Source organism: Pinus tabuliformis, chromosome X, assembly GCF_031772625.1.
Source record: "Pinus tabuliformis cultivar Carrire ecotype Pingquan chromosome X, CPIR1, whole genome shotgun sequence".
NCBI classification, from domain to species: Eukaryota; Viridiplantae; Streptophyta; class Pinopsida; order Pinales; family Pinaceae; genus Pinus; species Pinus tabuliformis.
Window position 1 is genome coordinate 1,485,455,844 of NC_142308.1, and position 16,436 is coordinate 1,485,472,279.

Below are 16,436 nucleotides of genomic sequence, written 5' to 3' on the forward strand. Positions count from 1 at the left end.
GGTGATTGGGTATGCTACTCTCGAAAAGCCTTCGACAAATCTTCTATAATACCCTGCTAACCCCATAAAGGACCTAATGTCTGCCACGTCCTTTGGAATAGGCCACTCCATTATAGTTCTAATCTTCTCAGGATCCACAGCGATGCCCTCTTTAGTGATCACGTGGCCCAAATATTGTATCTCCTCCTTGTAAAAATCGCATTTGCTGAACTTTGCATATAATTGATGTTCCCGCAAAGTTTGCAACACCAATTTAAGGTGTTCCTCATGCTCCTTCCTTGATTTGCTGTAAATCAGAATGTCATCTATGAATATCAGCACAAATTTGTCTAAAAACCGCTGAAACACCTTGTTCATCAAACACATGAAAGTGGCGGGTGCATTTGTCAGCCCAAAAGGTAGCACCACGAACTCATAGTGCCCATACCGCGTTCTGAAGGCGGTCCTAGCGATATCCTCCTCTTTTATTCTGATCTGATGGTAACCAGATCGCAGATCAATTTTTGAAAATACCGTTGCCCCCTTCACCTGATCAAAGAGCTCGTCGATTCTAGGCAAAGGATATTTGTTTTTGATTGTAAGCTTATTTAGCTGGCGATAATCAATGCACATCCGTAAAGTTCCATCTTTCTTTTTGACGAACAGCACTGGGGCTCCCCAAGGCGACACGCTGGGACGGATGTAATTTTTATCTAACAGTTCTTGTAGCTGCATCTTTAATTCTGTCAGTTCTGGCACACTCATACGATAGGGTGCCCGTGATACAGGTGCTGCCCCTGGAATTAGCTCAATAGTGAAATCCACATCCCGTTTTGGTGGTAATCCCGGCACTTCCTCGGGAAAAACATCTGCAAACTCCTGCACTATCGGCATGTTACCCAGCATGGCAGTTGTGTCTTTCTGATTTGCGTATCCCACTTGGATAGCGTAGATTTGACATTTCTTCTTGATGCACTTAGCTAACTGGGTAGCTGTAATAGGTCGAATCTGCACAGGGTGTCTAATTCCTTGCAATTCCTGCTGGTCTCCCAGGTCATCCTTATAATATATGGTCTTGGTCTTGCAGTTAACCAAGGACCAGTGTTTCTCCAGCCAGTCCATCCCAATCAAAATATCATAGGAGCCCAACGGTAATACATTCAAATCTGCCACTATTGGCTGCCCTGCTAAGGTTAAGGCACAATTATTCACCTTGGCCAAGACTCGTCTCTTGGCTCCTGTAGCTAGTTGGACCAGCCACGGATTTTTGAATTTTTCAGCCTGCAGTTTACACTGTTCTACTACATTCGGACTAATATAACTTAAGGTAGCCCCTGGGTCTATAAGAACAGCTAAGGACAGGTTTGAGATTTTACCTTCAAATTCAATCATAGATGGCTAGTACTCCGCCTGACGGTCCTCCAGCGCCGCATTGATTCTGGGCACACTACGGGCCACGTCCCCAACCGTTGAAGCCTCATGTATCTGAGATATCTGGTCTGTTCCTTTCCTCTGCGGGCAGTTTTTAACATAGTGGGGTCCTCCACAACCCCAGCATTGCACTGGTGGTCTGGTCATCCCTTCATCAGCTGATCTAACAGACTGCTCATTTGCCTTAGATTCGCTCATTGGTCTGGACCGGGGCGCGTTCCTTGCAGCAGGTCTGCTACTCAGTCCTTTACCGGCACTCTTATTCCCACTGCTGCGACTTCCTTTGCTGCTTCCAACCACCCGACCACTTCTTTTCTCATTCCATCTCTTGATGGAAGTGTCCCCCTTCTGTTTACTCTGCTGGTAACAGATTCTCGCCTTACGGATGGCTTCATCCATGGTTCTAGGATTATCGAATTCAATCCTTTCCCTTATGTATGAAGGTAGGCTGCTCACAAACCTCTGAACCTTGGCTTTTTCTTCCTTGATGTAAGGTACATAGCGTAGCAGCGAGGTAAAACGATTAATGAACTCGTCCATGGTCTGCTGTCCCAGTCTTAAGTCGTGAAATTCTCTTGCCTTCTCATCATAGAAGCGTTCTGTCAGGTACCTCTCCTTGAAATACTTCTGGAATTTCTCCCATGTAATAGTTCGTTCGCTGACCCCTTTGACTATCTTGATTTCTTCCCACCACAAGGTTGCCTTGCCTTGTAATTGGAAGATTGCCAATCTTGCTTTCAGGTTGTGGTCGTACTCATACAACTGAAAATACTTGTTCATATTGATCAACCAGGCTTCAGCAGCTTCCTCTTGCTCACCATCAAAATGTGGAGGTTTAATCTTTCGGAATTCTCCCTGCAATTCCACTTTCTGACGTTTTGATGTTTGCTGTTGAGGTGCATTATCAGAGTGATCCTCCTTGTCTTGGAAGTTTTCAGGTTCCATTTGATGATCTTGTTCTTCTGTTACCCTTTGCTGTTCTGCACTGGGGTTGGACAGGGGTGGGTTTTGCCTGTTTGACAGGCTTTTCAGAATCTTTTCCTGTTCAACTGTTAGACGTACGTTGTCCTCTCGCAGCCGTGCCATTTCATTCTTCAATTCCCGGACGGCTTCCAGGATTGCCAGATTAGTACTCCGTGACTCTGCATCCAATTGCACCCACAGTTCTGCATTTTCTTGAGGGTTACTGCCGGGTTCTTGCATTTTGTCTCCTTTCTGGTTTTAACTGTTGATTTGTTGCAATTCTGTATATCAGTGCAAATAAACAGAACACAGTTAAGTACATTGTTAGCTTGCATGAGTTGCTTGGTGTACCCTTCTGCATACTGGTATGTTCTACTTGAGGCCACAGCGTTGAAACTGGGCTCTGATACCACTTGTCACGACCCTAGCCATATATTCAATTTTTTTTTTGGTTATACATACCAACTTGCCTAAACATAATGCTCATATGATTTTTTTTTCCAATCATGATGACCATAACCATATCAATCTATATGATTAAAGTGCACTTTACCTTCAATTTTCCTATTATTAAAAACGTTTGCATAAAGCATAAGCAATTGTCAACCATAAACATTGTTAAACATATACATAAGTCGGGGTGTATTAATATATATATATCTATGCCAAAGTTTACGGTTATACATGATCAATATACCTTTCAATACACCCACCTCACCGAATTAACATAACCCATACCTTGGTTTATTCTACCTATGACAATCTGCTCGAGATATTTACAATGGTTAATGGTGTGGACTTGATATCCCGCCACAGAGCCTGTTGACAACTCATCCTACCATAAACGCGGCAGTACGTCCGGGGCAGGTGGCATGACCTGGTTTCACCAGCCACGTGATGCTTTGGGATTGCGGACTTCGGTTTTATCACCACAGGCTCCCGCCTTACTTCGACGGTCCAGATTAAGTTTGGTGATCGGAGGGTTGTCAATTGTCAAGGGTTTTACTAAGACTTTTTGAGTGAAATTCAGTTTATCATTTTCTTCATTTGGTGCCGCGGTCTTTGCGGATCTGGTTCGATGTTCCTTCCACAGTTCGACACCAGCTCCCTTGTGCCTCCAGACTGTAACCCTCCAGGGTTTGTCTTCCCGTTCAGCATCGAGTCCTCGCAGGTAATTTTCATTGACAATCCTTGGGTTAAGTTTTAGGTTTTGTTAACCTGGAGTAACGCATACAGTTCTCGTAGTTTCATTGCCGGGTTTGTAGCTGCAACCTACTACGCTGCAGATCCATCTATGGCTTTCTCTCCAGCGGCGCATCTCATCGGCTTAACACAGGTATGCTATGACCTTCGTACCCTGCCCTGGTTTATAGTGATTAGAGGTTTCAGACAAGAGCTGTTACATATGATTGGGTATGAATCTTTATTGTTTCAGCACGGATTCCTTGCTCCCATTGTCGGTTAATCCCGGTGGGAAACCCCTACAGCTGCCTTCGCTGCATACGATGGAGAATCCTCTCTTGCGAGAGTTATGCTTGGAGGCCGTCTCCGGTTCTGTTATGTATGTTCAATCTTGTGCTATTAATTACCAGGCCATCCTGTAACAACTTGATATTGATTGTATGGTCCAAATACTCGTTGGGTTTTCAGATCAGAACCCGTCTTAGTTTTATGGGGCTTGATCCCCTTTTTGAATGTAATGATATATATATATATATTTGAATTCGAAAGTGTTCTGTTGAAGCTAGCAGTAATTGCCACAGTAGATAGACATTAAGCTCTCGGGCATTCCTGTGTTTTAATGGAATTTTCATTGTTGTTTGCCGCTTTTGCAAATAGATATGTGGTTATATTTCGCTATGGCTTGCTAGCTCACCCGCGGCCTCCGCCTCGGGGGTACGGGGTTATGTTAACAGTTTCAGTTCATGCTTCTGTAACTTCTAAAGTTGTATATTATTATTCCTCATAATATGTTTGGCGGCTATTCCGCGTCTGAGCGCTCATGCATAACTTTTTACAGTTCATCTGTTTGATATGAGGGTTGTATTTTATATGTGCATGCATGGTTTTCACAGTTCATGTGCTAAATTCAAGGGTTGGTAGTTTTATTTGCATGCATCGCCTCTCGGCCATACTAGGAATAATGAATACGAGGGTCTGTCATTTTATTCGCATGCATCGCCTCTCGGCCATACTAGGAATAATGAATACGAGGGTCTGTCATTTTATTCGCATGCATCGCCTCTCGGCCATACTAGGAATAATGCCCCTCATCGTGCTTGCACAGGTTCTCTGCTGTGATTAAATCATCTCTATTACAGTTATTTACTTCTGCTCTCGGGTTGGCTAAAATGTTTTCATTTTTCTGGCTACATGCAATGTAACGTAGTTTAATACCACTGTCTCGCCTGTACAACATCACACAGTGCTTTCCTTGTTTGTATCCATCGGTGCATGGTTACGACCTTGTCACAGATTCCTTGTTTTATAAGTACGCCCGTTTAATAACACTCTCTACACAGAGTCATTAAGTAGTTTTGCACAGGTTAATGTCTGGTTGAGTTATTGACTACTCCATTAACTAACAGTTTTCTACCTCAAGGTCACATGGTAAAATCTTTTAACAGTATCTAGGAAAAACAACAGTCCTTTCCCATTCAAATTACTGTAACTTTAATGCATGTTCATTTTCCTATCAGGGACTTACCAGTTTGGAACCGTACCTGATTTCCTCTGTCAGGAATGGTTTTATTCAAACAAAGGTCACCTGCTTAATTTCTGCTCTCCTCCCAGCCAATGAGATCCATCCTTCGGACGGTGTTCTCCCCCCGAGCAATCCTGCAGGCCTCCAGCCCTCAACAGGAACAGTGCACTCCTGGTGCCAGGTTATCTGGTCCTCACCAGACCTAACCTCCTTGCCCCCCCCTTGGAGCAAGATTTGTTTTCTTTTCTTTTTCCTCTGTCTGTCCTCACAGCACAGAATCCCCAAGTTAGGGTTTTTTTTTCCCTTTTGAAGGGTAGTTCCATCAGTTATCACACTGATCCTTTTCTTTAAGATTCACCTCTTAGAGGCTGCCAGCAATTCTAAGAAAATATTTAAATTAAATTATTTAATCAGAATTAGTTTGCCACAGTTTTGTTTAAAACATAATAACAACTGTATTCGTCTTTTACCACAGTAACTTTCAAATTTACATAAATCTGGGGTCATTACAGTATACGTGCCCACTGTGCATTGGGAGCCTACAAGGATTGAGATGTCAGCAGTTACCGACTCACTGTTGCAAACATTCAAACCAAAACAAACAAGGTCAGACATATGGTCTTTCTCTCGAGTCTTCAACTTCAGAGGTTACAGACTCACGAGACCAGTCACGATGTCGAGAGAAGTTTCAAGATTCAATGGAGGGGGGCCATAAATAATAAAAAATGGAAGTGGAATGCCATCCATGTTTAGAACTTAGGTTTTAGTTTTTTGTTTAAAAATAAAATAAAAAAACTAGGCGAACCCAATCGAACAAAAATCGAATTGAATTAAATATTTTTTTGTTCACATTTGCGTTCGTGTTCGTGTTCGTCCTGAAGTTCTTTATTAAGTTCAATGAACAAGATCGATTTGATTTTAGTCTTGGCAAATTTTCGAACTTCAACCTTGAAATTCGTTGAACCTGGTGACTTAGCTTCTTATTAATTATGTAAGCCATCCTTATGATATAGGAATACCCTCTTCATGCCCTTTGTCCACATTTAATGCGTTATTATTTACAAGTTGGATATCCTCGCAATTCATGGCATCTTCACTTTGCAATCCAAGTTGACTAGGACTTCCTCATAGCGATGTTAGGTTATCCCTGTTCTTGATGATACCTTTATTAATTTGGTCACACAGGTTTTGTAAATCATTCCTCAATTTGACAACATCATTATTGGTGACTTCTTATTCTTTTAGCTGCATCAATGTTTGATTTTGTACTCTAACCACTTCAACTATCTTCTATGATAGCGTGGAATTTGTTGCTTATAGTTCTAGGAACACTAGTGCAGCTTGTGCTGACAATGCGCTTTCTCTTGCCTTCGTCTGCAGATATCTTCATAGCTTACTTATCATTAAAATTTTGAACACCTTCTCTAAAGTCATTATCTTTTGTGTCTGTCTTCCAGAAATATGAATATCTTAATATTTTTATAAAATTTCCTGATAATCTTTGATATTTTCCTAATTTAAATTTTGAACCACCAAAGATTGCCAATAATGATAAATGTTACATTGATTTGTGCCCTTCTATTTCAAGGGAAGGCATCTTAAATCATCTATGGTAGAGGCTCCGGATGTCCTTATTGCCAAAATATATAGATATCCATGTTACGCTCTAATTAGTTTCTAGGATGAAATCATTTTTTAGGAGCGGGCAGAATGCTTATTACATAGTCTCTTTGGCTAGACTACTGTACTAATTGCGGGTTAAATGACATAGCAGCTACTGTGTCATAATTGATAGTCTTAGGCATCAATTATATATATATATATAATATGATGATGACGATGAAGAGCTGGGACAACTTTCATGGTATACTTTTTAGCATAGAGTGGATATATCCAGTTGAAGTTGTAAGTAGAGTCACTAAAGTTGGGCTTGGTCTTCTTCATAATGTAAATTTATCATGAATGTATTATTATATTTATGTTTATATTTATTATATTTTGTCAAAGCATGTTCTTCATGTTTAAAGAGTAAATAAGAGTCAAAAGCAATTTATTACGAGTCAAGAAAATGTTTTTGAGTTGTGTTTTATTTGGACATCTGCAAGAAAAAAAATTTGAATTTTATATTGAGCCATTAGTCCATAAGTTGACCAAGTTGGCCTAAACCTCCTATAAATACCTATTCAACCCTCCTAGACAGCTATATATAAAGGACAAGTTTGACTCATTTGGAAGCTCATTCATCACACAACAAGTAGCACATCTAAACCTAGCAAAGAAGAAGAAGAAGACGAATCAAAGGAGAGAGAAAGATAAATAAAAACAAGAAGAATATTCCTTAAGTTGACCGAAATTCTGACCTTGTAGCAGCTCACATGTGTGGACTATAATTTGTGTGGAAGACGCTGAATTTTTCTGAAGTGGTTGCAGACCCAAATTCGTCCCTGGTTGCAGGCCCAAATTCGGCCCTAGTTGCAGGTCTGGAAATCTTGAAGTTTTACCAGATTGTAGCAGGTTTGACCAGCATTGACTTTGACTTTGTAGGTGACTTGGAGGAGGGTTTGGATTTGGTCTCTTGGTGGCAGTTTGGTCTTGGATATCTCATTTGGATCTAATTCTATAAGAGAAAGATTGTTGGGTTTCCCCTTGTGGGTTTTGCCCTGGCTAATGGCCTAATTTGTGTGTCTCGTCTCTTTGTGATCTCTATATTTTCCTTAAAGATTGAACATTTGTATAACTGTTTGATGAAAAAGATATAAGAAGTGATAGAAAAAACATCTAATATTCACAAGTAATTATCAAGAGGAAAAATTAGATGTTAAACTCTACTACACTTGGTTTCTCAACACATCCCACATGGCCACTTCGTTAGGCATCTTAGCTGCAATCTTTTTATTTTGCTTAAGTTCAGGTTTCTTTGAGCTTTCTGCATATGCCAGTTTTGTTATCTCCTATGTTAATATAACACCAAATTATGTGTTAGTGGGGGAAGGTTGGGGGTAGAGAGACTTACCGGAGGTAGTATATCAATGCTCACAAGATAGAGAGAGATACAAGAGGTAGTATATCAATGCTCACATGGTAGCCTAAGTACTGCTTAAGGTGTCTCTTATCTGTAAATCATATTTCTATCTGTGAGTGTGTGGGGGAGAGAGAGAGGTGTCTCTTATCTGTAAATCATATTTCTATCTGTGAGTGTGTGGGGGAGAGAGAGTCATACTGATGCCATGTATTCTTGCACCACTAATCATAATTTGTCATCCTTGCAGGTTGAGAATGAGTATGGGATATCTAATTTCATCCCTATTCTCATAGGGGACAAACAAATTTGTTCAGAGTTTCAAATGCTCGAGCAGGAACTTGTGAAATCCGGATTCTGCTCCAGAAGTAATCATGGACTTGCTGTCGGAAGTTCCAGTTCTGATATTTGCGAGCAAAATTTGGTCAAGAGGCAGAGTATCTTGGAGTTACTTGTAGACATAGGTTGGGTTCTCAAGGATCCCGAATCTGACGAGGATAAAGTACCAGTGAATTTTTTACACATACAAAGGCTGAATTGCTTGTTCAGTTACTTAATAAATGGCCACTTCCTTGCTATCACGGAGAAAGTTTTGCATTCACCTAAAGTTGTTAAAATGTTAAGGCAAGTATATGGAAAGTCAAATGAGGTTAATGGTGCCGACATGAAGTTGCTTCAGAATTATGTTGAACATGCATGGCAATCGCTTAGGAAAAAGCGCGATTATAAGGGTACTACCGATTTCCAGTCGTTCCTCGATAACGTGGTACTGCAAGGTTTTCCTCCTCCATTGACAATTGCAACATTATCTTGCAACCAGCAGCCCTGTACAGTATCTCATGAAAACCAGGTAAGACGCTTCCGGTAACAATCTCAACCTGCGTTGTTAATTATATTATTAGATGGCTTCTCTTTCGAAGACATCTGAATGGTATCTAACTTGTGTGTGCCCTCGAATGTTTCTTTTTTGTTTACTCGTTATTAGGAAAAGTCAATTTAGTTATTGCTGAGCTTCGTATTGCGTTGAGGGGTTTTTGTTGTTTGTTGCACTTTTATTCAAGGAGCTTTGTTGATTTCTGCTCTTATTTCAATAACTTTAAGAATGACTTACGACATTGGATGATCTATGTTCTTAACTGCTCGTCATATCTCTCTGATATAGTTATTCTACATTCACACGAACATGCCGAGGTCTACATACAACTTCATCTGCCATTGCTAACATTGCTGTTTTATTTTGTTTGGCAGGAAACGGAACGTTTATTGAAGATCCGACCTGAAATCAGACCTTTCTCTGAAATAGAATCAAGTGATACACGTGTTTTGTCAGTTGAAGAAAATAACATGCTCACGCCCTTGCTTGAGAAGGAATGCTCTAGCAATATTGCAGGTGACTTGAAGTATAACTCAACATGGAGAGGTCCAAAAATAGAGGTTGCTGAGTACACTCGAAAGATGAAAATTTGCCTAAAAGGTGATATCAGGGTCGATCGTCGAATCTTTATCTTGGCAATTACTGTCATTTCCGTTTGTGCTGGAATCTGTGTGGTACTTCAGCATCCACACCAAGTAATGGAGATCTCCATGTCACTAAGACGATGTTTATCTGGCTTGCGCAAAGCTCGCGAAGACATTTCACACCCTTAAATAAGCATGGCATTGCTTAGTGGCCATCTCAAATTAATGAGTTTGTATCTTTATAACTACAGAGATTTGCAGCTCAAGGGTTCTGCAGTCTTCTTGATGTAACCTATTAATTCGTAAGCGGCCGGTACGCACCTCCCAAACCATGGAGACAGTGTGCGTGCGTCATAAGCCCAAGCTTCATCAGCTGAAATTAAAAACTATTTACTGTTCAATGTAAAATAACTATGAATCAGCTGACATTTTTATCGGTAACTGCTTTCCGGTCCCCTTGTATAAGTAACTATCGATTTTCAGTTAATTCCTGTGAAGCCTGTGAAACTGCTCTCGGATTGGTTTCTGCAGATGTTTCGTTATCTTTTTCTGTCACTCCCTAAGGTATCCCATTTCTTGATAATTATCTTTTTATTAATCTAGTTTTGGAATAGTCGGAACACCGAACATGCCGTCATTCACTGGCATGCAATAATAATGCTATCTGCCATTCAACAGTGGGTTTGTGATAGAGATCTGGCGCTCCAGCGTTTTCGAATGTCATTTTCTCTCAGCCCAGGTTGATATTATAACTTACAGGACATAATTTGTCTCAAGGAGAGAGAGATGATATACAAGAAAACATTCTATAACATTACAGTGTTGTTCAAAATTTGCGCTTTATAAACTGTCTTACCTAATTTTTCTGTAAATGATTAATGAGATATGTCCATGAAACAATTTTATAACTTGACAGAGTTGGTCTCTAAAGCTGTACCTTATATATTTATTCATTATAAATTTAAATTGTTGCAATTTTATCTGTAAATGATTAATAAGATATGTCCGTCCAAACAATTTTATAACTTGACAGGGTTGGTCTCTAAAGCTGTACCTTCTATATTTATTTATTATAAAATTAAATTGTTGCTCTTCCAGAGTGTTTTATGATTTTATGTATATACTCCTAAGCAAATATATGTATTTGGCAAGCTGGGGAAATTAATCTGCATGGAGCTAACAGTTATGGTTTAATACAAAATTGACCGAATATATACGCAAATATAATGTTGAATAATGAAGGATTGTTTGTACTTGATTACTCATGATTTAAAGGGATGTGTGTCCTTTGAACTTTTATATCTTAAACTATTATTATTATCATGTTTATTCGTTACATTTTCATTTTTTAATGGATGTTTTGTTTTGAAATTATAATTAATAGGGTTTTATGTAGTTGGGCATGTATTTTTTACTGGCTTCATTTTTATCGGATTGCAGGACTTTCACTTGGTTTTGTTTTCCCATTATAATTAATAGGGTAGGGTTTTATGTAGTTGAGCATGTTTTTTTATTGGCTTCATTTTTATTTGAGTGCAGGAGTTTCACTTGGTTCTCTATTTAATGTTGATGAAATTTTTATATAGTGTGTGCATTATATTTTAGTCGTTTGACTTGTTTGTTGAACATGAAACTTTGATGGTCTTTAATAACATACTTTCTTTAATTTTTAAAAGAATTGAATTGAATTTTTGTTTTATCTTGTTTTTGTTGAATTTTCAATTGCCACAAATTTTTGAAACACACTAATAATACATATATTCTTTTAACAATTCCAAGTTATTATTAAGAAATTACGGTTAAGAAATTCAACCATAAAACCATAATGACAATAGAGATCACAATGCACAAAGAGAACACAAGATTTACTTTGAGAAAAACCACTTGAGGGAAAAACCCAACTACCTTTTCCTTAGTGAAATTCTTCATTTCAACAAGAGATACAACTAATGTTTTCCTAGTCAATTATGAGATCAAATTGATCAACAAGCTATGGTCAAACCTAGTAAAATAACCCTCTAATCAAGTCTAGTCGGACTTCTACCCTTCAAACTTTGGCCATCTGATATGTCTTAGGTCAAATTTCGACTTCCCAGAATATGCCCACAACTCTGCCAACTCAGAATTTTGGCTTGCCCAAAATATGTTACCTAGAAACAGCCCAAAAACACGTGCAAGCTAAGAGAGAGAGAGAGAGAGAGAGAGAGAGAGAGAGAGCGAGTGTTGACGGTGCTAGACCCATCAACATTCAGGGGATTCGATATGAAGTCCCAATTAGACCTCACACTGTTTCGAGTAAGAGTCCCAACAATGGGGTGTTAATGATATGCCTTGGTTGTGAATACGCATAGAGTGGTGCACAGTGTCTTTGATGAGAACAAGTGTGTGACCATCCAGAAATTCAAGTGCGATGCATGGAGGTTCCAACACACGAAGGCAAAAAGAAGTGAGCCCCTTAGAAGCTTGTAATAGTACGCAACTTGAAAGGAACACACGAGCATAATGACATCACCAAGATAATATGCAGAATTGTCCACAAGTTAACAATCACGAATTAATACAAAAACACGCATTCATACAAATGCAAACGAAAGTGTGTCGACTCTGAACTTTTATTAAAAGTGAAAGTTCAAATCATATATACACCATTGATGAACCACTAGCTCCTATGGTGGAACCTGACGTCAACCACACCTGCTCCTCCAAAGAAGAATACTATGGAGATGTCAAGACTCTCACAAAACTCCCAAGCTCTTTCTAAGCCTAAGCCTAGCCAAAATCTTGGTTTCAAAAGTCCTTTACATGAGTTATGAGGTTCTATTTATAACAAGAGGGGGTAACTCTTCAACTTCCCTATGTGCCTTTTGAACTACCTTCATGACTCTTCAACTTCTTTACAAAATAACTCATTACATTACATCATGACTCTTCACATTCTGATATTGACTCGTGGAATTCCACTTACAAATTAATTACAAATAATATTACAATTTACACTTGTACCCATATAAGACAAAATAAGGTACACACAACTTGACAACTTAACATGACAAAACAATATAATGCTTGAGTTTGGGGAAACTCTAGCTCAACAACTTCCACTTGATGTTTGTTGGTCACGTAGCTGTGCCAAGTTTGGTATTGTGCAATGACATCCCCAAATTGTGTGATAGTGTCTGGTTGGAAGTGGACTTTAGCCTTTGGCATTTGGGTACAAAGATTTCAAACTAGTTTCTACTATATTGGGCCACCAATATAGTAGTGCATGTTCTGTCTATTCACCTCCAAGTTCTCCTTGGTGGAAATTTGTCTTAGCTATTCAAAGTATTTTTCTATCTCCATTCTGACCTGGTTTCTAGGTTTGGCTTCAGTGAGTGAGTCAACTAATGGGATCTTGTGGGTCTTCACCAAGGAATCAAGACTATTGTATATCAGTGCATACGATGCCTAAATGTTACTAATGAATGAGGTGAACTGTTTGTTGTTCTGGATCAACATCCACACTCTTGCTTTCTCCAGCTCTGCATGTGGCTTAATTTTCTTACCCAAGTCAAGCAGTGCCCCTTTGTATCACATTGTCCATTCATGCATGACAATGATTGCAACTTGCACATTTATGAGAGTTTTGACAAAGTCTTTACACTGTTGCTGCAAGCCAAGCATGCAGATAACTTCCTTATGCATGGTAACGAGCTCCTCACAGAGATCCTGCATGGTTTCTCCAAGTGTCGATACTTCATTAAGTCGCTGCCTTCATTTCCTCAGAGTGGACTTGTGCAGAAGTTGTGTTCTGAGCTATTACGCGGAGTTGTTCAACCCCTTTCCTGGCAGCCTGCAAGTTCTTTACTAATTGCTTATTCTCGACCATCAAACATTGAGTGTTCGACTTTGTTGCACCTGTGAAGGCCATGTTGGTTGAGGTAATGGCTTCAGGATCTCTCTTGGTGTCGGCAACAATTAGCGAGAGATGTGAGATCATCTGGAAAATTCTTCTTATGCGCTTGTACAATCTTCTTTTGGAGTTCATTGTATGACAGATTGTACGTGTCCATAACTAGATCGTCGTTAAGAGGAAAAACTTCCCCGTCCTCGCCTGGAGCTGACTCTACTGCAGGAGGTGGTGGAGACTAAATAGTGACCTGTTGTGTGCTAGTTATCAGGTTGACATCTTGATTTTGCAGCTTCAGTTCCGCCTTTGTGTCATTGATCTCTATCAAAATTTCAGTTTGCTAAGAAAACTCCTAGTCCTACATCTATCTGCCCTCTTCCTCTCTTAGTTGTCAGTTCTGCTCTCGCTCTTCAACTTGTTTCCACGCAATTTCTTCTTCTTCTAGCTTCTTCTTCTCTTCTTGTTCTTGCTTTTGCTTTTCTTCCTCCAATCTCCTCTGTTTCACTTCTTTGTTCCTCCGTTCTGCTCTCTGCATCCTTTGCTTCCTCGTTTCCTCAATTTTTAAAGCCGCTTTCATAATAACTGGATCTGCTTTCATCTTGTGGCTTCTTTCTCCCCCTTGACTGTGAGCAACCTTTATCTTTCCTTTATCCTGCACAACGTTGCTCCCTTCTACTGGCACTGCGTCTAGAGTTGCTACCTTCTATGGAGTGACCTGTGAAGTTCCTGCAAAACTGACTGGCTCGCGGGTCTTGGAGGCATTATAGCAATTCTTCCATGGATCCTCCTCTTGCCAATGAAATGTCCCGCTGAGCCACTGAAAGTGGATTCTCGCACATTGGTCCTTACAAATACCACAAAGATCATACAGATTAAAGTCTCGAGTACTGAATGCAAACTTTTCTATCGCCTTTACTTCGGTATCCGCAACTTTCAGGTTCTTTATCTCGTACAATCCAATTTGCAGAGGAAGAGTTGACCAAGGTGCCTTCTTCTTCCTGTGAAAAGCAACTGATAACCCTATAGCAAGATGATATGACATTTCTTGCATGATGAGCTTATCGGTGGCATACCTTGGCAAAACATGCGGCAACTTCTCTCCGCCGAACACTCTAAGGAAGTTGCCATCCGGTGAGACAAACCAATCTGCGGTCTCTGATATTGCCTCCATTCCCCGAGGCAACCTGAAAAGTGGTTCTTCCTCAAAGATCATCCTGTACAACATAACGAGGAAGTGGATAGTTAGCTTCTCCATCACCCCTTGATCGCTGTAATCCAAGAGCGTATTGCAGTGGATGTGCATGGAAAGTTCTCGAAGTGACCAACAAAATTCATACTAGGGAATGCGTTATGTGCACAATTGCATCCAGTAAATATGCAGACATATAGAATCTCGCTTGCCCACCCTTGGGATGATTTAGGGTGTTACCTACATGGATCCTAAACTGTTGAGCCAACAAATATGACCATTTGAACAACCTCCCATTGTTCACAACCTGGGTTGTTGAAAGGTCTCTGTGCTTTGCTGACCATGGATTCTTCAAGCTAAGATTATCAGCGATTGATAAGCCCTCCTGAGAGACCTTGTCTTATATGTGTTGGTGGGTGTCTGGTGAAACTTTGATGTCTAATTCACCTAGCTTTTAACAAAATCCCTTGTGACCACATAGTTGTTGGTGGCATAGATGAGTAAATCCATGTGTGTTTCTGGGCCAGGAAAATGGTACATACGTCAGTAATCTGCTGCCAGAAAAGTAGCAAGCCTCCGTCCGCTGGCACTGCACAAAGCCATGGTCTTCACATCAATATGTGAGACAATCCAACTGATGACATCCGCACATGGAAAGGTTGAATATCTGCATGCAATCCTGTGTAGCCCTATGCTCTGGACATTAATGTATACATGCCAGTCCTCTAGATCTGCTGTGAAGTCCTTTGCTGGAGAAACTTCATTTACTTTTTGCCATGTAACATCTGAGTCCTTTTCTACATACAATTGAGTGTTTGATTATACTACAAATTTTATTGACGTTTTCTCAATTGCTTCCCCAATACTGCTTTCAGTGGTATCTTTTGATACAATTCTCTTAGATGCCACGGTGATAGTGACTGTTGGAGAGAAGTACTCAACAACTATGGTACTTGTGGGACAGAAAAGACACTCATGGCAAGAAAAAAAATATCCTTTTGCAAATCTATCTTCACAGCAAGATTAGGCAAAAAACCGGTGCACTAGTGAGAAAAACTACGTAATTTTCTTGGGCAAGTGAGGGAGACTGGCAGTGGGAACTGCACATTGTGCAGTCCCAGGAGCCAAGGTGCAGTGTAAGGCTTGACACTGCACAATGCACAGTCCACCCTGGGTAATGACTAGGAGAGACTGTACATTGCATAGTCTCAGTGGTCAAGGGACAAACTGAGCCTTGAGACTGCACAATGCGCAATTGGGCTAGCCTGTACTGCAGAATGCATAGTCTCAGAGGCCAAGCCTCAACTTGTGCTTCTAGATTGCCCAATGCCCAGTTGGGAAATGTGAAAACTGGCCAAGGAAAGTGTGGATTTGCCTAATGGAAGTGTGGAAAACAAGAAAATATGAAAGATAATGAAAGTAAAAACATAGATATGACTAAGTGTGGATGGATAAATGTGAATTAAGTGTAGAAGCTTAATAAATGGAAGGAAAAACAAATGTGTGAGGAGAGTCACCGAAACAACGATTGCTGGTGTGCAAAAATAAGAAAATGAATGTGACACTTATGAAAGACAAACGACAAATTGAAATAACGCTTCTACAAGCTAATACAACTTAAAAAACCAACAACCATGAAGAGAAACAAGCAAAACAATACTCATAGAAGCAAAATGAAAAAAAAACGATAGGAAAATCGACAAAAGCAAAACTCATCCCGAAAAGTGACGACAACTACACCGAAGGTTTTTTGATCTCCTTGGGAATGCTAGAGTTCTAAGATCGACTATACGAGTGAGCTCTA

At 40.0% G+C, this 16,436-nt stretch overlaps 1 protein-coding gene across 3 annotated transcripts in view; it reads left to right on the plus strand.

Moving 5' to 3' along the window:
- Window positions 1–10,371, plus strand: part of SPL7 (squamosa promoter binding protein-like 7) — a 330,320-nt gene extending 319,949 nt beyond the window's left edge. For 2 of the 3 annotated variants that reach the window (XM_089447745.1, XM_089447742.1), the window contains exons 10-11: window positions 8,347–8,946; window positions 9,345–10,096. In XM_089447745.1, coding sequence (XP_089303871.1) covers window positions 8,347–8,946; window positions 9,345–9,743 — 999 coding nt within the window. In that variant the 3' untranslated portion in view covers window positions 9,744–10,096. Of the gene's footprint in view, window positions 1–8,346; window positions 8,947–9,344 lie in introns of all 3 variants that reach the window. The other variant, XM_089447743.1, reaches the window with a different exon arrangement.
- Window positions 10,372–16,436: the final 6,065 nt, after the last annotated feature.